The 22111-nt window shown below is 51.1% G+C and overlaps 1 protein-coding gene across 3 annotated transcripts in view; it reads left to right on the forward strand.

The window, feature by feature from the left end:
- Positions 1 to 18474, forward strand: part of DDC (dopa decarboxylase) — an 80022-nt gene extending 61548 nt beyond the window's left edge. For 2 of the 3 annotated variants that reach the window (XM_025853147.2, XM_073885031.1), the window contains 6 exons: positions 1972 to 2048; positions 6161 to 6180; positions 10034 to 10132; positions 12481 to 12582; positions 15866 to 16095; positions 18088 to 18474. In XM_025853147.2, coding sequence (XP_025708932.1) covers positions 1972 to 2048; positions 6161 to 6180; positions 10034 to 10132; positions 12481 to 12582; positions 15866 to 16066 — 499 coding nt within the window. In that variant the 3' untranslated portion in view covers positions 16067 to 16095; positions 18088 to 18474. Of the gene's footprint in view, positions 1 to 1971; positions 2130 to 6160; positions 6181 to 10033; positions 10133 to 12480; positions 12583 to 15865; positions 16096 to 18087 lie in introns of all 3 variants that reach the window. The other variant, XM_073885030.1, reaches the window with a different exon arrangement.
- The last annotated feature ends 3637 nt before the right edge of the window (positions 18475 to 22111 follow it).

A 22111-nucleotide genomic window follows, 5' to 3' on the forward strand; every position in this document is an offset into this window, starting at 1 on the left:
TAGGACTCCGTGGGACTGGTAGAGCCAAATGTGGCCGCATGGCCTCCTCTGGGGTGTGGCGAGGGGGTGGACACACCGATTTAACTGTATGCGGGCTCTGTTTCTTCAACAGTGAGGTGGATATATTATAATGTATACCCTTTTGCGGGACTTCAGCATTGCACAAATGTTTGGATTACAAAGACACGCACTTTGGGAAGGGGAATGCGGTCTTCATTTATGAAGGACGGAGTTCTACTTGGAGTCAGAAGTATTTCTACCCTGTTCTTTCTGTCTCTCTCTAAGGCTACGTGCAGAGCCTTCCCCAGTTCAGGGAGACAAAAGGAGTCTCCTACAGGGCCTCCTCATATGCTGCCTGGGATGCACCAGAATTCCTGCATTCGCATGCATGAGGTCAGGTGTGATCCAATTTTTTTGCCCGAGGTCAAAGGCACAGCATGCACCAGACCCCTCACTACTGCTTACTGACAGAGTCTGTCTTTTAACCCTTTGTAGAAATAGCACTTAAATTACTTTTCCTGAATACATCTGGCCTTTCTCCTGCCCCCTCGCTGGTGAGCCACATCCTGCCACGCTATTTCGGTCCCCCTGATTTTACCTTGCAGAGACTCATTCACGTAATATTTGCTTTCGAGCCTAAGCTACTGTCAGACTGACATTTCTCCTCCAGTTTGCCCTTAGGATAGTCTATTGGCCATAAAATTGCTTTGAGATGGTGTCCATGCTCGCCAAATGAGGCAGAGAGGCAATTATCCTAAAGCTCAGACCTCAAATCCCAGGCCAAATGTGAGTTTTGACCTGGGCTATCCCGGACCATCACTGCGTACTGGGTCTGAGGGCGGCTCGCGGTGGGACCACCTTCGTATCTTTAGCTTCTGTTCATCCCACGCACACCAGCGATGCCTGTCAGTGGCCAGGTGCCAGGCCTGGCCGACAGAAGGGATATATGCTCACCTGCTGGGTTTCCTCTTCTGACATCCGTTCACTAGCTCTGCAGATACCCACCGGGCATCCCATAATGGGATTCCATTCTGACGCTAAATATCTGGAGTTAGCGCAAGCCCCACAGGTAGATGGGCTCCGTCCCACAAGTCGTGGGTCCAAGGGTATCCGTGCGTCTGTCCGACTTCCTGTAAAGTGGGGGGCTCCCAAGAACCCCCTGCTCCTTCAGATTTGGTAATTTGCTTGAATAGCTCATAGCACTCCGGAAAGCAACTCTCTTACATTTACTGGTTTATTTCTTTATTTTTTTTTTTAAAAAAAGATTGATTGATTGATTTGAGAGAGAGAGCATGAGCAGGAAGAATAGCGGGAGAGGGACAAGCAGACTCCCCGCTGAGTGTGGAGCCCGGTGCGGGGCTCGATCTCACGACCCTGAGATCATGACCTGAGCCGAAACCAAGAGTCGGATGCCTAACTGACTGCACCACCCAGGCGCCCCGTCTACTGATTTATTATAAAGGAAACAAATCGTTGGCCATCGGTCATTAACTCAACCTCAGTCCTTCCCCCTCCCCCTGATTTCCCAGAGACTGGAGGTAGGGCTCAGAGTCCCCACCCTCAAGTCGACTTGGGTTTCCTGGCAACCAGCCCCCATCCTGCATCTCCCCAAGGGGCCCCCCGTCACATTGGCCTACAAGAGCAATTCTTACCCCTCCAGGGATTCCAAGGGTTTTAGCTGCTGTATGCCCGGAACCAGGGATGAAAAGCGAATATTTGTTTTTTTGTTAGACGGCCCCCTTGAGTGGGCTTGGAGTCCTGGAGATTAATGCTGTGCTGCAGTGGGGCCGGGGGGGAGGGGTGGTGGGCACACAGATGAGGGACATCTGCTGACGGAGTGGGGTCCAGGGAAGGGTCTCAAAGCAGGTGGGCCTGATCTGAGCCAGCCGGAAGAGGGACCGGAGGGAAGGGCCGCAGGGGCCCCTCTGGGGACTTCCTCATTAAACCCCATCATTTGTTCTCTCAAACCAGGGTGAAAAAGAGAACAGACCTGATAGGAGCCTTTAAACTGGACCCTCTCTACCTGAAGCACGGCCATCAGGACTCAGGTACACCGGGGTCCTTGCTTTCTGCGATGTTCTGGTTTTGTTTTCATCAGAGCTGCATTTCTGCTGGGAGCCAGGAGGAAGGTTCGTGTCCACAGGGACCAGCTCCTGGGAGCCGCTTCCCCCGGGGGGGAAGGGTGCTCATGGGGCCTTGGGGACTGCCTCAGTGCAGGAGCCGGGGAGGGGCCCATGGGCCTGGAGGGGTCACAGCACAGCTCTCAGGGCGGGTGTGGACATGTCCTGTGTAGGACCTTTAAAAGCATGACTTCCCCACTGTCTCTCTGAGTGCGCATCTGCTCACGCCAATGCCACCAGGGGGACACGGGGTGGGGCTGGGGGCCCCGGGGAGCGACGCGAAAACCCAGTGACGCCCGGGCAGGATCGGCGTGTCCATGCACATCTCACCCGGGGGGTCCATAGACCTGCCCTCTGTGCCCGTCCCTGCTGGCGGGACCGGAGCCACCCCAGGCCTGCATTCTGGCTGTGTGCTTCTCAATGACCGGCGCCAAGAGAGCACACGGCCAGGTGCTCGAGTTGAGGTGAGGAGCAGAACGTTCCCTGGCACAGAGAGATGCTGGAGCAGTTCCTAGAAAGCACAGAATAGCTCATTTCGTACGGCTACTGTCCTAGGCCACAGCCAAACGTTAAACCCTAAGTTAGGACAGTCCAGGCTCCAAGCGGGTGGTGAGGGGGCAGAAATGTAGGTCCTTCTGAGATTCTTTTTTTTTTTTCAAAGATTTTATTTATTTATTTGAGAGAGAGAGAGCAAACACAAGCACGGAGGAGGGGCAGAGGGAGAGGGAGAAGCAGGCTTCCCGCTGAGCAGGGAGCCCGATGTGGGGCTCGATCCCAGGACCCTGGTTTCATGACCTGAGCTGAAGGCAGACGCTTAATCATCTGAGCCACCCAGGCGCCCCTCTGAGATTCTTACCAAAGAAATAAGAATTGGATATTTAGAAGAATGATCCCAGCAATACAAATTTTTTTTTCTTTTGAAAAGCATGCAATGAAAATTTTCCAAACGCGAATAGTACTTACAGCTGGATGGTGTAATTATTTGTGAATTTTCTTAATTTGCTCTATATTTTTACAGTTTTAAAAACATACTTAGGACTATTTAAGTATTGTTGTTCTCAGGTATAGTGCAGACACGCGTCCCCGTTGATGTTCGCAGACCCCACATGCCGGCTCAGATTTGCTCAGGACCTAAAACTGCCCTAAAAAATAAAGTCTACTTTGGAAAAAAGGAATTGGCATGAAACACTGTGAAATTCTGAAGCGACTGCCAAGCTCTCCTATTACAAAAAAAAATGTATTTCATGTTCAGATAATAAAAATCTTCGCAATCACGACAGTTAAAACGCAAAATGTTGCCCTTAAGCAATGAAGGGATTCTTGGAATGAGTGTAAGCGAAGGGCATCTGAGGGCTTCTTGCTCGAGGCATACAAAAATGTATTTTATGTTGCTTTTATAGGAAGGCTGTTTCTTACTGAAATATTTGCTATGGCTGTTAGAGATGAAAAATATTAGTTATTTGTTTTTGCCCCTACAAAAAAAACAAAACAACAAAAAAACCCTGCAAACCTCTATAAGTCAACAAAGATGGTGGCCCATTTTGTGCTTCACAGCAAAAATCAACTTCACGTTCTTGTGGCCAGTGGATGTAAGGGCATTTTTTTTATCCACACGGATTCAGCCCCAGTGCCACTAAGCCTTCTGCTCCTTGAAACCGTGTTTAGAGTGTTCTACAGGGTTTTTTTTTTTAAAGATCCTTTCTATGCAATAAAGAAGACTCCTCAATGACTGCCCCATGGCCCCCTCATGTTCGCTAGGCTGTTGCAGCCCCCTGTCCCGCCTGGGGGTCATTAAGACACCCCCTGCTCATCACTGGGTCCAGGGCAAAAGCCTCCCACTCGGTGAGGTCTTCCCCGATCTCTCCACTGAAGCCAATGCCCCCCACCCCCAGCCTCCCTTCACGGCACATGAGTCTGGCCACGAAGCCCTCTCACACACTGGCTTCTTGTCTGTTGTCCCTCCGTCCTCCTGGAGGCTCAGACCCAGTCGTGCCGCTGCTGGAACACCACTGGACCCAGGGGATGGCGGCCAGCAGCTGCAGTGGAGACAGCAATGTGGGAGAGGTCACCGTCCCAAGACGTCCCTGAGTTTGCCTTGCACTTTTATGCATTCGTCTCCTTGGACACCTGTCAGCTGGGGGAGACAAGGAACCGGGACCCAAAATAAGCGGGATTTGTGTTTTTTTTATATATAATAGAAAATTCTGTCTCAGTGCTGGTGATAGGGAAAAGTGGCCACACCTGCTGCATAGACTTTTCCAGATAAACTCTTTCATTGTAAAAACTGCACCTTTGGAAACAAGAAGCAGGAAGGGTGAGTCAGGAAGTCCCCATGAGCCCACCACCCCAGTGCAGGTGCTTTTGTCCCATGATGGTGTTTCTTGCCAGTCCTGTCTGACACATTGTTTCTATTGTGTTTACTGCATACTGTTTGCATGGAGGAGCTGCTCACCCCACATACCTCATATGTAGTTGGAAAGACTGCCTAGGCACATAACACTTATTAAGAAGTCTGCACCGGAAGTTCAACTGTGGTCGTAGCAAGCTGTTGGCAGGAGGGCTTGGGCATTCCTTGTGTTCACAGCAGACCTGTGTCAGCACCGTTCCTAACTGGACCGGGTCTTCCGCTGATCCTTGAGGATGTAGGGTCATGGAGAAGCAGGCTCCACCTTTCACTGACCGTGTTGTTTAGCCACAGAAGCTTCTGCATCTGAAACCTACTTCAAGCTTTAGTCGCGCGTCCGGTAGAAACTTGCACAATGAAGGAAGTGTCCTCTAATTCTGCACTCTCTGTGTGGTAGCCCACTAGCTCCACGTGGCTCCTGAGCACTGGAAATGTGGCTAGTCTGACCGAAGAGCTCCGTGTTCAAGTTGATTTCATTTTAATTAAATGTAAATGGCCACACGTGGCTCATGGCCACGGGGATGGCACAGGGATGTGAACTAAACAGGAGGGTCATTCATTCATCTTCACTCACGACATCATCTGCGTTTTTAACAGACTCTCGCTGAGTGCTCATTACATGCCACGTAGGAATTTGGCATCTCTGCATCCCCGTCGGGTCATTTCTGGCGACCCTGCTGTGGATGTTTGCTTAATAACTTTAGATTTCCTTGTACGTGTTAAGTCAGACCCCTCTGCAGAGTGGGTGAGGGGCAGTCTGTGAGGGTGGGGGTGGATTGCATTAGGTGGACGCCTAGTCCCCGCTGCCCATGGGGTGGGCCTGCTATGGCCAGGCCACCGTTGCTCTTACTTGGGAAATGGGGGACAGTGATGAGCCCCGGCGTGCCTCATCTGGACCTACACTAGAGGACCAGATACCCGAAACACAGGACTGCAGCTCAGGGCCATAATTCCCAGCTGATTGCTTGCCTAAGATCACCATGGAGCAACTACCATCGGTGAGGCTCTTTGTCCAGCGTTCTGTCCTCCATTAGGTCCTTGGCTCTGTTGCTTTAGGCAACAAGGGGAGACTGAAGGCAAGCCAGACACGTTTTGTATCCACTATGAAGCTATTTGAATCCAGGTTGGTGATATCGATCCAACGGTTCCTCCCCGGTATCTGCTCCATGCCAGACTCTGGACTAAGATCCAAGAACGCAGACATGAACACCCAACAAAAGTTTGATTCTTGTCTCATGATCTAATCCCTCTGTTTATCGGAAATCCACCTTCCCATGCATGAATCAGTGCACAATGAAGGTTTTACATGATCTGAATGCCAAGTTACTACTGGGCAATAGAAGAAAGCTTAGATTTTTGTGCTTACGGGAGCATAGAAAGCGAAGCAAATGGGAATCCACTCGTAATCCAGCATTTCCAATTTGTTCTGGGCACCCTGCCCTCTGGAAAGCCCCTTGGGTCTGTTACCCTGAGAAGTGCCACAAAGAACACCCAGCCCGGCCCTCCGTGGTCGCACATCCAGTGCAGGAGATGACAGATGGGACACAAGAAATTTAATCTTGAAAATGAGAAGGATGAGGTATGTAATCAACCGATGTGTCTAATGGCTTCTTTTTGCTTGCTTTCTCTTTTCCAGGGCTTATCACTGACTATAGGGTAAGTGGGAGAATTCTCTGGCCGAGTCCAGGTCTCAGGGTAATGGAAAATGTGAATGCAGTGCTGGGTGCTGTCATGGGCTGTCACTGCTGCTGTCCCTGTCCCCCCGCCCCATGCCGCTCAGGATCAGAGTCACGCTAGAGGACATGATCTCACTGGGTCCTAAGTAGCAAAGCAAGCCAGGCAGCGGACAGCTCGGCTCAGCCCCCCAACTCCGGGTCTCGGGTTAGGAGGAAATGATCTTGCCTGCCCCCTCGGAAGGAGGCAGGAACTTCTGTGCTCAGCTTCCTCTGTGAGGATGGGCACTATCCTTAAGACCACACGGCCCCTCCGTTCTGTGCTGTCGCTGAGCTCCCCGGGCTGGCCCCCTGAGGGCAGGGGCGAGAACAGGGTCAGAGACCACAGCGGTGGTCTGATGGCCAGCCTCCTTTCTCGCCCGGGAACCGTATGCTGCGCTGAGCTTCTCACAGATGAGCGAGGCCCCCTTCCTTCCTCCCTCCTGGACCCCCAGGCTACTGAGGGAGACAGGGCACAGATGGTCCCAGACGCCAGGATCACCATTCCGCACACCGCTGGGAGCTGCCGTTCTGAGATGGATCTCAAACACTCCGCTCCTTTCTGATGGCTCTTTCTGGCCCAAGGGAAAATGTTCCAAGTCCTCAGCTAGTCCTCTGGTAGTTCAGCCTCTCCTTATGCCATTTCGAATACCCTGTGGTAACGAAGTCCCAGGCATTACGTGGCAGCAGCTTATGGATTGTATGTCACATGTGGACAGTTTTCAGTGGGTCCACCTGCTGATTTTGAAGACCCTCACGGATGTCCACCTGGCTCAGGAGGTCCTCCTGGATAATTGGGTGTTCTGTGCTGCTGAGCCCCCGAAAAAGAGCCAGGGAAAGGCACAGAGAGCATTCTCAGCGGATTGAGCCCCCGAACAAGAGCCAGGGAAAGGCACAGAGAGCATTCTCAGCTGATATTTCAGACAGATGAAATATATGGAGGATCAAATTAGAAGGATGGGGGATATTATTTTGGAGCCGAGAGTCTTCTAAAAACTGATGCACATAAGTTAGCCCTTAGGATACCATCTCCATGAAGTAGGAGAGGTTACATGGGGCAAACACAGGGCAGTCCCACCAGGAAAGAACACGCAAGTCAGTGGGAGCCTGTGTCTGGGCTCCCGGCCGTGCAAAGGGCCTGGGGCACCAGTCTTGCACTATGAGTGTCGTTCCTTCCATCCCCTCATCACAGGCACGAGTGTCACCTGCCTCCCACCTGACCCTCTCCCTGTGCCATAGCCCTACAGGGCCCCTGACCAATTTTACTGCTATCCTAGCTGGGATGTCTTTCCTTTTCAATGTACTTATAGACACCTTTGGAGCTCTTTTATGGTTTCTTCCTTTAGAGTGAATTCTGGGCAAATGCCCTGGGGCCCAGGCTCCTCCTTGATGAGGGAGTGCTGGGCTCAGCAGACAAAGAAAAAGAATATCACAGACATCGTCATCATTTTGTTCAAAGACGTTGGAAGCCCCAGCCTGAGGTGGTCGCAGCCTCCAGGCTGCAGAGGAGACCCTGGGATTCTGGGCCGTCTACCAGGCTCCTTTGGGAAGTATGGGATGAAAGGGGTGAGCAGCCCTTTGTCAGGACGGTCAGCCCTCAAGGGATGGGGGCATTAGGACAGTCTCAGCACCAAGGGGAGGGGGCTGGGAACACCTTGGCCAAGGGCTTTTACACCGTGTCTGCTAGTGAACGGCATGAGCCGAAGATGGAAAAGTAGCGTCATTTGCCTACAATGTACCTGGTCTTGGGCAAAGTGGGCATCACTATACCCATTTCACAGACTTGGAGACAGAGGTTCAGAGAAGTCAACGATTTTGCTGAACCTAGCTAAAAGAGAACCAAGAACTTAGGTCAAAAGCTCCCCGTCTGAGCCTCACAATCCCCATGCCACTTGGGTGGGGAAAGTACATTTTCTGGTCCCTTTTAGTGGCTTATCAAGAGTGGGACAACTGAAGATAGGGTTTTAAAAATTTCAATTGTGGAGGGAAAAGTACCTGGAAATAGCTCCTTTGGTGTCCAAGAAACCTCGAATTGGTTTCTACCTGCAGAATCATTTTAGGTGACCCGTGTGCAAGGCTAGAATGGATTTTCCTCCTGACTATATAAGCGCAGTGGTCAGCAATAGTCCCTAAAACAGTATAGGATGGCCTCTCTGAGCTGGGTGTGGAGCTGGGAATAAAATGGCAAACAACACAGAGTCCTTTCCCCTCTGAACTTCCAGGCTGAGTGCACGGGGAATTTCTGCTCTGGGAGCGTCTACCCCAGTCCTGCCGCAGGCTCAGAACAGGTCATGACAGCATTTTAGGGCCATATTCAAATGAGCACTCCATTAAACTGTGCATTTTTACTCCGGGACCGTAGAAATGAAGTTTACCCTGCTTATTCGTCCCAGTGTTAGATATAAATCACATTTTGATGTCCCAGACATCGACTTGGCGAGGAATGATTTTGGAATGCAGCCTCCATGCGCAACAATGACAGGAAACCATCGCTTGCTGCTTACTAGTTAGTTAGTGGGGATGGTAAAGAATCCTCTTTTTGATTTTCCAAAGAGGCAAGTTAGTTCCATTTTTACTGAAGATCCCCCAACAGCTTGCAGATGCAGTGCTAAATAAGATGGCGTGTGTCAGCAGGTGATTCTGAGGCACTGTACGTTTCTCCCCAGCCTCTGTACACCTGCTCTTCTCCCTTAAGACTCTGGCTTCACAGTGCTAAGAAGATAAAGTGATAGGATGTGTGATTCCACTGAGCACCGTGCCTGGCGCGCACACAGCGGCACTATGTTGGATGGCTTTGAGTGTAAATATCGGGCCCCCTTTTCTCTTTCCAACTTGAGAGCCTTCCACGAAACCCTTGCCGGGAGCCCCAGGTTCAGAAGCAGCATGCCATGAGTGTGCCCAGCACACAGTTTAAAACCTGAGCTGCCCGCCGTGCTACGGAGCAGCGCTGCCCCGAGAGCCCCCCCTGTGCCCATCACAGATGCCCTGGGGGAGGGTCCAGGCTGTGCCCTCCTTCCCCTGCAGCCCTGCATTCCCCAGGCCCTTCTGGAAGTGCTGCCCTGCAAGGAAGGTCCAGGGAACAGAGAGGGAGACTGAGTCGCCCTCAGCATCTTCTTTGTAAGTGCCAGAACGTGACTATTTGGAAAGCCACAAGGAAGTGCCCCTGCTTTATCATCCTAGATGGCCCCCTTGCCCTTCCTCCGCTCTGGGTCCCTTCTTGCTTACGTGTCCAACCATTGGAGATGGTAGAGTTCTGGCCAGCTGCAAACTGAGGACAAGCTAAGGGGAGATTATCTGAGGACCAACCTGTTGGGGTTGCATTTTCCAGTGACTGTCCTGCAGGTCATTCTGTGGTGGCTGGTGGACAGGAAGAGAATCGCTCTTGCTCTGGCAAAGGGCGCCAGGACATCTCAGGGAATACACTGAGCAGGAAGTGTGGGTTTTGGCTTCCTCCTTCCTAACCTCCCGCAGATGGAGCGACCAGTGAGCGAGCACCCCCACCCCCACCCCCGCTCATGCCCCTGCCGGATGGTGAGCTCCATGAGCTCAGTGCACACGGTGCCTCCCCGGTAGCAGCTTGTTGCATCCTCATCTGTCTCGGAGCTTTGCAAAGAGAGCCTCTGGCTGCAGGCTCTGCTCACCCCACCGTCGGCTTTGCGGTCCACAGTGGGGCCTGGCGCCAGCCAGGGCACGTCCAGGGAATTAGCTTCTCCAAGAGAAGCAGGCGCCCCGGGAGCCAGAGGAAAGCAGCTCTCGGCACTTTGCGTCCTGATGCAGAGTTTTCTGTTCTGTTTCAGCACTGGCAGCTGCCACTGGGCCGGAGATTTCGCTCTTTGAAGATGTGGTTTGTTTTTAGGATGTACGGAGTCAAGGGACTGCAGGCCTACATCCGCAAGGTGACGGTGCTTTCATTACGTATCTGGGTAATTAATATCGGGAGGCCTGTAGGAGTTTAGAAACGAAGGAAGATGTCTGAAGCAGCAAATATCTGATGCAGGTTGGTTTGGGTACTGAGGTTAGGCTTCTTATTTGTATTAATTATTTATTTATTTTTTAAGGTTTTTATTTATTTGTCAGAGAGAGAGAGAACACAAGCAGGGGGAGTGGCATGCAGAGGGAGAGGCAGGCTTCCCGCGGAGCAGGGAGCCCGATGCGGGACTTGATCCCAGGACCCCGGGATCACGACCCGAGCCGAAGGTGGACACTTAACTGAGCCCCCCAGGCATCCCGAGGTTAGGCTTTTTAGAAGACAGGGCAGAATTACGGACCTTCTGGACACTTCCATGATGACTACGGCCGTCAGGTCCAGGAGACTGCAAAGTGAACCCTCCCCACCGCCGGGCCTGTAGCGACATCTTAGCTGCAGCCGGTCCGGACAACAGTGGTGGAGAAGTGCAGAGAACACAGGATGTTTGGCTCCAAGGACTGCCAGCACGGGAGAGTCTCGGAGCTGCTGGGGATGGATAGCCTCTGTGAGCCCCCGAGTAGCAACCCACGCATGGCCTTGGACTCTCGGGGTGGGTCCCAGCAACCTCTGCCTGAATGAGTGAACCAGGCAGCCGTGATGAGCGCTACAAAGTGAGAACCACTGGTCGACTTCAAGCCCCATCACCCTGCCTTTTATTTTTATTTTATACAATCGAGGAAACTGAGGCCAGAGTATGTGCTGGGACACCCCCCGCCCCCACCGCCCAGAGCCCACCCATTTAGCTGGTTGCAGAAGGCTGCTGATTTCCAGCTGGTTCCTCCCATACTGGTGTCCCTTCCTCAGCCATGGCCCCATCTTGATGGACAGAGGTCCGTAGGCTTCATGGGAGCAGGGAACCTGTGGTCTCTGTGGGGTAAGGAACTAGGCAGGAATGTGTATGTGAGGTTTTGAGAACATGTTCTTAAATAGAATGAGGATTCAGCTGCTTTGGGGAAGGAAGAGAAGTGGTTTCTCTCGCCAGTTGATTCCAGCTTTAAGCTCAGGGGTACTGGGTGTGCTTGGGCTGCTTCCTGTAAAAACACTCCATGCCTGCCTCTCAGCGGGCTCCAGTCCGGCCTTACAGGGAGGGAGGGGATGATCAAAGCCTGTCCCTAGGCCCGTGTAGCTCCTCCGGACCCAGCGGCGGAGGTGGGCCGCACCTGCCAGCACAAAGTCTTTGGTGCCCTCTAGTGGCCCCGGATTTATTCTATACCCGGGAGCTGTAGGGACGAAGGAGGCTTCAGTCCCAGGGACATTCAGCCGCTGTGCTTCTGCTGAGTCCCTGAGCACTGTCGTGAGAGCACCCAGCTGCGCACCCGGTGGGGGCAGGGAATGAGCAACAGGTGCACAGATCGTGGCGGGCTTGTTCTCAGTTCACATACTATTTGAATCCCCTTTGGGGCTCCACGAACACCTGGGCGTCAAATAAGGGGGTGAATTCAGCAAGAGGAAGGCATTTGTTGAACGTGGTTGGGACTGTCATTCTCATCTCTTGGTGACAAGTGCTGTTGGGTGACAGCTAGCCAGAGCACCGCAGAAACTGGAGCTTTGGTGGGCCTCTGCGTTAGAATCACCCCCTCAGTTTCCTTATCTGCAGAGTGGGCACAACCGTGGTGTTGCCTGTGCCGCGGGTGGCTTGGGGACAGAGTGGTCGCAGGGCACCTGGCCCTCAGCACAAGGGGCTGCTCAGCAGGGGCTGGCCCCTCTCTCTTCACTCGAATGTTTAAATACTTCTTCACGGTGTTCCTTCTGAAATTCTAACGGATTGTGTTGGTGGAATTAAGAGTCCCCTGAACAGAAGAAAATGTTAGTTGGTGTTTTTCTTTCTTGTTTTTTTTATTTTAAAGATTATTTGTTGGTTTATTTGAGAGAGAGAGAGAGAGAGAGAGAGAGAGAGAGAGAGAGAGAGAGAGAGACAATGAATGGGAGGAGGGGCAGAGGGAGAAACAGACTCTAGCTGAGCAGGGAGCCCGACTCAGGACTCGATCCCAGGACCCTGGGACCATGACTTGAGCCGAAGGCAGACGCATCACCGACTGAGCCACCCAGGTGCCCAGTTGGTGTTCTTCTGAAGACACTAGTCCTTCTGTCATGGTAGTGAGCTTCTTCCTAGCCTGTGTGGGAACAGCTAGCATGTGGGTGGCATCCACGCTTGAGGAAAACGGCTAAGAGCATGTACATGAATCATAGACGTGCCGTCTGGGAAGGTTTTCTGGGTGGCTGAGTCCAGAGCTGGGCGGTGTTGAGAAACTCAGACAGATGCTCTTCCCTTTCCAGCATGTCCGGCTGGCTCACGAGTTTGAGCATTTGGTGCACCAGGATCCCCGCTTTGAAATCTGTGCAGAAGTCACTCTGGGGCTGGTCTGTTTTCGGCTAAAGGTATGTGTGTCTACTTTAGTCTTCGTTCTCTTTGACGGTGACAGAGGAGAGAGGATCATTCATCACCTCCATCTCCAAACCGGCATGCTAGCTCCCCGGAGACCACAGAAGTCAGCATGCATTTTCCCATCTGGAGTTCACGCCTCCTGGCCCTGACCCAGCCTGACTGCCCACAGGGCCCTGGGCACCCTCCTCCAGGAGCCGTCCGCCCCTCCTCAATCAGACTGAGACTTCTTGCTTGTGTAGATGCTTGGCCCCAGAATCCTCTCCACTTTCTCCATCCACACATCTCTGCTGCTGGAATGCTCTGAGCACTAAGCTGGGCACAGGCTCTTCCCTGGACCAGCTCCGGACCCCAGCCGAGACCTGTGGATCCTGGCATCTTAAGGAGCCCCTCCGGGTTGCTGGGTGTGCACAGGGCTTTGAGAAATGCTGGTCTGCAGCGCTCTGTTGTTCTGCTTCCTGAGGATGAGTGTGTTTACTGTGTGAGGGGAAGCTGGCCCAGAGGGCGGAGGGCACAAGCCATCTCTGCTGGGGAATCATGACCACGTTTCTGAAAAAGTCTCTGAAAGGTGCTGCACCCACAGGCACCTTATTATTCTATTTTGTGTGAGTGAGACCAGGTGGCAGCCTCCCTCTGACCACTCTGGAGCTGGCTATGCATTTTGCAATCTACCTCTTCCATTGGCTTCCTTGTTTGCATGCCCGGAGGCCATCAGGAGGAAGCGGGCTGAGCCCCGCTGCATTGTCAAGGTGCCGTCATCAAGATGTGGCCCTCCGCTTACCATATCCTTCCCCTCCCTGATTCATGGAGCTTCAAGGTGGTAATGAGAACCAGTCACGAGAAAGCCTGGACTCTACAGAGATAGTGGGGTGCTGGTGGGCCTGTGCTGGGCTCGGTGAGGGGTGCCGTGAGCTCTGTGCAGAGTGCACAGTGGTGGGACCCGACCGTGTGCAAGGCACAGGGGGCCCTTCTGTCCTGGTAGGACGTGGGGGAAGCCTCAGAGCACTGGTGTCCCAGCTGGGTCCCCAGAGTGGCCACGGGCTGCAGTTCGGTTGGCATCTGTGTTGACGGCATCCTTCGATGCGTTTGCCATGGAGCAGACCTTATGTTTTGTTTTGCCTGCCAGTGTTCTGATAGGACTTTTATTTTATTTTTTTTTAATTTTCAGTTTTATTGGGATGTAATCCATACACCACACACTTTGTCCATTTAAAGTACAGTTAGGGGGTGAGCGGCACTGACCCCCCTGCCCCCCGAAGCTAAAAATCTGCACACAATGTTTGACCCCCAGACTGAACTTCTAACAGCCTACTGTTGACCAGAAGTCTTACCCATAACACAGGGGTGGGAGATCACATATTTTGTATGTTCTGTGGATTATATGCTGCGTTCTTAGCATAAAGCGAACCAGAGAAGAGAAAATGTTAGGAAGGAAACCAGGAGGAAGAGAAAATACGTTTGCTGTGTCGCGCGGGATTTCTTGAAAAAAGTCCACCTGTCAGCGTGGGGTCTGCAAGGGTCTGCTGCACACGTGTTGATTTTAGCATAAGCGCTGGGTCGGGCAGCCATCACCTCCCCGGGGCGGGAGCCCCAGTGCCATGCTTCGGTGCCCCGGATCAGCTGTCCGGCCCCATGGCCCCCAAACCCACCTGTGTGTGGTCCCGGCCCCTTTTCTCCTGTGCAGCATGCCAAGTCCCCCCCCCGCCCCCCGCCGCCACAATTCCAGAAGCCCAGGGCGCTTGGCAGCCAACAGAAGTGCCCTTCTGCGCATCTGCTTGTCCCCTCCGTTGCGCGGATCCCACTTCTTCATCAGGAAGCGTATTGTTCAGGCTCGTGGCTCATGTTTCTGTCTCCGTCTCCGGGCGCACCCTTATCTCCCGGCGCCGTTCGGCTGCAGTGTGGATTCCCAGTCCTCCACATCATCCCAGGCTGCAAATACACAGTGTGGTTCCCCCTCTGCCCCCTCCCCGGCTCCCCTTCTCTTTCCTCCCGTCCTCCCCCCTCCACTCCCCCTCCTCTCCTTCTTCTGCTCCTGCCCCCCCCCCCCCTCGCCCCGCCCCCCCCCCCCTCCCCCCTTCTTCTCTTAGACCGTTCTCTCTGCTTGGCTTCTTCCTCTATTTAATAGAAGACATACCTTGCCTAATCCATTTGAAAATCACATTTTCCTAAATAATGTGTTTTTAATGTCTGTTTTCATTTCTTCAAACAACCTTTCAGATGTTTGCCCTTGTGCTGAGTCTTTCTGGTAAAATTCCACTGCTTTGTCTCATACGTTCTTCCTTCTCTAGCCTCATCCTTGAACAGGACAGGCTTTGTCTAGACCTGGCACGCCAGCGGTTTCTGAACTGCCACTGGCCCGATCCCTGTCCACTGGGCGCCAGCAGGAGCCCCAGCAGGAGCCCCAGGAGGCCCGCAGCTGGCGGCTGAGAGGGTCTGCATGGGTCCAGAGGCTGGTCCCCAGCATCCGGCAGGTGTCTGAGCAGAACTGGACTATTCTCCTCCCACTGTTCTCCCTGATTCTCGACTCTCAAGCCAGAGTGAGAAGGCAAATGAGAGAGCCCTGGGAGGGTCACAGACCAGGGACGTGAGGCCCCACTTCTATCCCCCTTTTACCTTTGATGATGGGGCTTAGGGAACTGCGGGCGCTGCCTGGAAGCAGAAGGAAGGTGACAGGAGCCGGGAAGGAGGATGCACAAATGGGAGATGGGCTCTGTGGGCAGGGGCACCCAGCAGGGCAAGGGATCCCCCCTCCTGATGGCTTCAGTGTCTGGCTGCCTGTCCCAGGAGGGGGGTGCTGCTCCTTTCCAGAGGGGGGAGTCCAGCAATGGCCCCTTGGTCCTCTAGTTCACCTGCAGTTTTCCCGGATTCTAAGTTGACTGTGTTCTGTGTTCTATGTTGCTGAGATTTCTTCTATATGTTCTGGTGGGAGCCCCTCACTGGTGCCATTTGAAGCCTCAGTTCTACCATTTAAGCTAGTCAGTGTGTAGATTGGGTACCTGTGAAACTCCATTTTCCTTAAAAAGACTGTCCCGTTGTAGGGTCACCTTTTGACAGTAGTTCGACCCTGAAGAACCTGTCTTGTAGGAGAGGCTAGAGGCTTTCACTGCCACGGAAGTCGCACTGAGCTGAATTTCTTACCCTGATAAACGAAAAGCTAGTGGGAAGGCGGCCTCTCTCACGGATATATAGTGGTGTTGCCAAATGCCGGCCTTCCTGGGTGACCAGTTGAAGTCTGAGTCCTCAGGGACCTGAGCACGGCCCCTCTCTCCATCTCTGCAGGGTTCCAACAAACTGAACGAAGATCTTCTGGAAAGAATCAACAGTGCCAAGAAAATCCACCTGGTCCCCTGTCACCTCCGAGACAAGTTCGTGCTGCGATTGGCCATCTGCGCCCGCACCGTGGAGTCTGCCCATGTGCGGCAGGCCTGGAAGCACATCCAACAGCTGGCCACCGATGTGCTGAGAGCCGAGAAGGACTAGAAGGCCCAGCTGCAGGGAAGCTGCTGCAGGTAAGCTGTCCCCCCAACTCCGCCACTCCACACTGCTGGGCCCGGATTTCCTCCACCGCCGGAAGAGGAAGGACCCCCACAGCGCAATGATCCTTTAGGAACAGAGATACATTTCTACTTTGTATTCTTTTTTTTTTTTCTTTTTAAGACTTTATTTATTTACTTGAGAGAGAGAGAGCACAAGCAGGGGCAGAGGGTGAGGGAGAAGCAGACTCCCTGCTGAGCAGGGAGCCCGATGCCAGGACTCCATCCCAGGACCTCCCCACCGATTATGACCTGAGCCAACTGAGCCACCCAGGTGCCCCATTTTGTATTCTTTTATATGAGACTATCCATCCTGCATCTCTCTGATTTCCCCTCACATTTCTTCCGTGTTTACAGACGCCGCTTACTAATATCGCATGCATTTATATTAAACTGGACAACAGCAGATAAATGAAAATTAAACATTACAACAGGAGTTTGATGTGACTGATGATTTATGTTTCTCTGTCTCTCTCTCAATCTTCACTGCCCCGTTACTCACTTGCTAAAACCCATGGGGGGTGTGGAACCTAAGTGTATTATATACTTTATTTTATTGATTGCATACAATTTTATCTTGTTTGCTCTTGATTTTCACTGTGAATACGTGAAGCCATGCTCAAAAAAATCAAAAGTTCAAAAGCACATTTCATACATGGCTCCCAGCTGTGAGGTCCAAGATGCAACTTCTCGGCCAAAGCCTGCCCAGAAATACCAGATCCTTTTCCTGGTATGACAAGAACCTCTCTTAAAGGAGCCCAGCCTGCCCAGAGCAACACCAGACATCTAGCTTGAGTATCTCTGGAAGGTACTGGAGAGAAATCACGGTTTCAAATATTTCCATTGCTCTCAGATAAGAATGTGTACATCTGTGTGTGTGTTGGGGGGGGTGCATAAGTGCTGTAAGATACATACAAAACAAAACCGTCCCAGGCAAACACTCCTGGTTAACATTTCCACAGCCCTATGTTTGCACAAATCTCATCAGGATCTATCATATCAGGATTTTATTCCCATGTGCCCATAACAACAGAGTGTCTATAGCTCTGAAATGTGAGCAGACACAAAGTCTCATTTCTGATAGAAGTCAAGATGACTGGGCGCCTGGGTGGCTCCGTCGGTTAAGCGTCTGCCTTCGGCTCAGGTCATGATCTCAGGGTCCTGGGATCGAGTCCTCTGGCAGGCTCCCTGCTCAGCGGGGAGTCTGCTTCTCCCTCTCCCTCTGCCCCTCCCCCTGCCCGTGTTCTCTCTCTCGCTCTCGAATAAATAAATAAAATCTTTACAAAAAAAGTCATGATGACTGTGAAATCATACACATTATCAATTCAAAAGGTTACAAATGGGGGGTTCCTCGGTGGCTCAGTCGGTTAAGCCTCTGACTCTTGATCTGGGGTCGGGTCGTGATCTCAGGGTCATGAGGTTGAGCCCCATGTCGGGCTCTGTGCTGGGCGTGGAGCCTGCTTAAGATTCTCTCCTTCTCCCTCTGCCCCACGCCTCCTGGTCATGCTCCTTCTCTCTCTCTAAAAAAAAAAAAAAGTACAAATGGGATTAAAATTTTTAAAAACATAGGCTATAATAGTGAATCGTAACACATGTACTTTGGGGGCCAGGTTAATTCAAGCAACGAAAATCTGAATACCCGGGCTTTACTTGTGCTTGCCTGAGATTATCATATCAAATTCACGTGGTTGTAATTCTGACGGAGAGAAGGAACTATCCCCATTTCATGGAGGGTAGAAACTGGCACAGATGCTGGCTGGTATTGGTAAAATGTGTCTGAGAGAGGCCAGATCAGCTGCTTGATCTCGTGGTTCACAGTTCCTATTCGTCTACGATGCACGGTTCCCTCCAGCTCACTGGAGAACTAGCATATTCTTTCTCTGTATTCTAACGAGAAGTATACAAAATACTGATTCTTTAATTTTTTTTAATGTAGCCATATGTTCATGTATCTGTTTTCCCCTGTAGAGATCAAAAGTTGAAAAGGAGTATATCTGAAAGCTGTGGAATGAGAAGACAACAAACATTATTCTGGATCCGAGGACCCAAGCCTGCATGAGGCCTCACGCATCTTTCTGTGAAGTTCTCCAGAAGCTTAGTGATTATGTCTGCTCACTCTCTTACCAATGAAGAAACTACTTACTGCAATCCCGGTGCATGGAGCTTTTATTCATTATTCAACTGTGACTTTTGTTGATTAAGAAATCATAGGTTGTCATGCTCTTGAAGTCGTCAGTGGTGGGAGAGGCTTACTGAAATATTTTCCAGGATATCCTAGGATCGAGGGACTTGAGATTATACCCGTGGTCTTTAAATTGTTCTGTCGTGTGGCTTAATGCTTAATAAACAATTTGAAGTGCAGTGGTGATTGTGTCTGGTAAGCATCCTTTGGTTCTGCGTTGTACCCAACTGATTGTTGTAATGCGCACTTAACCTCTCAAAACAGCCGAAGATTTGGCATCCTTGGATATTTTTTTTAAAGATTTTTATTTATTTATTTGAGAGAGAGAGCGAGAGAAGGAGCACAAGTAGGGGGAGCAGCAGAGGGAAAAACAGGCACCCCACTGAGCAGGGAGCCCGAGGCAGGGCTCGATCCCAGGACCCTGAGATCATGACCTGAGCCGAAGGCAGACACTTAACGACTGAGCCACCCAGGTGCCCCCATCCTTGGATATTTTTCAATGCTATTCATTGCTCCAACAAATGTTTATGGAGTACCTAGTACATGTCAGGCACTGTTCTAGATGCATTAGCAACATATAAGTTTTACTTAGAAGTGACTCTCACTCTTGAAGAAATAAACCCAGAGCCAGGACGCAATCACAGACCAAGTTCTACTGGCATGATGGGAAAGATTACCTTCTAGGACCTTGGTTTCCTGGTCCAAGGACCAGTGATGAGTCCATCTGCCCTATGGTCTCATGACTGATAAACAACCAGAGTGCTCTTGTAAACGTAAATACCAATAAGCTGCAGTATTTACTCTAATAGCCTATCTTTGTTTGAAACCATTTTTGCTGGCAGAAACACTTGAATTTTAATCCCAAGATGAGTTCTTGTCCTTTAGAGACGATTTAACTATTGAAAGCAAAGCGTTCTCGGAAAGGGTCCTTGGACTATTAATAAGTCTATTGGAATTTCAAAGACCTCTGATAGCTAAATGTAATTAAATGGTCTGTTTTCCAGGAATCTGGAAATACATCAGAGGCTATGTAGTTCCCCATCTTACACATAAGATCATTGGTTCTCTGCCCATCAGTGAACCAGACCTGCCTTCCATTAAGGTGTGAGGACATGGGATGGGCCACTGGGGCCACTGGGACCACATGTTAAGAGCTGTAGGGTGTTGAGCACTCAGATCATTGAGTTGAGGCGGAGGTGACTCTGTTCTACAATGAGACGGTTTGCACCTGAGTGTGCTCTTGAGCTAAGTTTGCTACAAGATCTCCAAAATGAGCCACTAAAGTCGCTGAGGCCAGCTCTCAGCTTTTGTGGAGCTGCCTACCCAGCCCCATCTATAAGCCTACGTTGGGAAGATGGTGGAGGCTGGAGTCTCAGGCAAGAGCTTGGGTGGCAGGTGACAACAGGGACGCTGCTGAGAGCCATGTACAGACAGGAGGCCCGAAGCCAGCTGAGTGACTGAGAGGCTCCTCTCTCTGAGCTTGGCTAGGTCTTTCTGGTGGAGATTCCTAGACATCTGCTTAGATGTAGACCCAGCAGAGACGAAAGCTTGTCTGACTTCTGGCTCCTTTCTCCGTAAATCATCACTGTTCATCCCACCTCCTGATCTCTCCAGGTATCTCGGGGACAGAGCCATCGGGCCCCAAACCACCCAGCCTAGACCCAGCAAGAAGCACTGCTTCCCTGTGTATTAAACACACATGCACACTCATAGCATGTGATCCATGCCAGGCACCGTTAACAATATTTTTAAAATATTAACTTTATACGTATTTTTAAATTTTCAGTTATTACTCCCAATTTACAGATGAGAAAATGGGGTTTGTCAAGAGCGTTTTTCAAGAGGTTTAGTGACTTGTCCCAGGTCATGCTGCCAATCGGTGACTGAGCTAGGACTAGAACTCAGGCAGCCTGGGACTAGAATGCACACCCTTTGCCCACTCAACTGGGTGGCCAAATATGCTGTCTGCTCTTCAGGGTGAACCATGTCTCAGAATAAGTGGCAGTCAAGCCATTCATTCCCTTCTGGGAAAAACCCATTTTCACCTCCCAGGTCGAGTCTTGGCTCCTGACCCCAATCTGACAATCCCCAAATAGTCCCATAGTTTATAAAAGTCTGGACTACTCAGCCTAATCTTTGATCCACCGCATAGCATCTTTACGTAAATATACATTCCGTTTGGTGTCACGACATGTCGTAGACCCCTGATGGCACCGGAAGTCGATGCAAAGCCTATTGCCTCCTGGCCTTTGATAATGGCGCCTCCTGCTTGGTGTTGGAAAAATCCCTGATGGATGTGGACACAACCAGATCCGGATACCCAAACCGTATTTAGTCATACATAACACTTCTGACACCAAATGAGATTTTTCCCTCCTGGCACCAAATAGCAGCACCTCTTCTAACACTACCTCTCCATCTCTCTGACACTATCTAACAGGAGTTAGATATGAGCTCATAGTTAGGGCTCCGAACCATAAGTTGCCCGTCACAATCCCAGGGCCTCCCATACTTCTGACCGACTGGCTATAAAGCAGGGGTTCCCTTGACCCTCTCTTTAGATTCAATGCCTTGCTAGAACAGCTCACAGACTCAAGACGCCGTTTTACTTGGGTTTACCACTTTAATTATAAAGGGTAAGGCTCAGGAACAGCCAACCAGAAGAGCTGTGCAGGGCAAGGTATGGGGAAGGCGGATGGAGCTTCCACACCCTCTGAGTGCCCTCTCCTAGTACCTACATGTGTTCCCCAGCTTGGAAACTCTCCCAACCCTGTCATTTAGGGTTTTTTATGGTGGATCCATGACATGGGCATGGTTGATTAAATCACTGGCCACGGGTGATGAGCTCAGTCTCTGGCCCCCCTCCACTCCCCAAAAGTCAGGAGGCAGGACTGAAAGTTACAACCCTCTAATCACACCTTGGTCTGCTTGGTGTCCAGCCCCCATCTTGGTTCTGTCTAGGGGCAACAAAGAGTGACCCTGTTTTGAGCAAAAGAGGCTCCTGTCACCCACACATTCCCAGGGGTTTCGGAGCTCTGCTGTCAGGTATCAAGGACAAAACCCAAGAATATATTGTTCTTATTGGATTACACTAAGAAAATCTCCTGGAATCATACGCCCCTTCTCCAAAATGTGACAAACAACAAAACCTTGTGGGACCAAAGACGCTCACTCAGGCTGACTACGTGCCAGTGTTGAAAGGAACCTGTGCAAGTGCCCAAGACAGACAAGTGGGGTGTCGCTGGGCCTTCCCTTGTCCATCATAAGGGGAGAAGACCCAGAGGGAAGGCAGGCTTAAAGTCTCCATTAACTTCATCCCGGTGCCCCTAACTCGTGAGTCCCTTGGACTTAGTACATTAGAAACTGCTGATATTTTATCCAGAAAGCCTGTGTTTGAGAGCAGGAATAGAGATTGCCTGGCGGCCTTTTGCTCTAACGATTGTTTTATTGCTTTTCCGACTCGCGTAAATCCCCAAGGATCAAATATTAGAAACTTTTGCTTTTTCTTTTTTACTGCACTCGATACCAAAATCTTTTTCTTCAGCACCTCTCTGCTGCCTCCTATCACCTCTACTTGGCATAAATAATAGAAACAAATTTTTAAGAAAGCACTGTGAGAATAGGTCGCTTGCATAAACTGGGTCAATCTGGAGCTACTATTTTCGAGAAACTTGCGTGTTTCTGCTCTAAGCAGAGATGTGACACAGATGGTCAAGGGAAGGGAGAAGAAGAAGAAACAGGGTGGGCTCACTTATACGAGACCACGTGGGTCCAAGGCGTCTGAAATGCAGACCCCAGACCTCACCATTT

This window comes from Callorhinus ursinus, unplaced genomic scaffold, assembly GCF_003265705.2.
Source record: "Callorhinus ursinus isolate GAN/ISIS: 27379988/994484 unplaced genomic scaffold, GSC_fseal_2.0 scaffold60, whole genome shotgun sequence".
Lineage (NCBI taxonomy): Eukaryota > Metazoa > Chordata > Mammalia > Carnivora > Otariidae > Callorhinus > Callorhinus ursinus.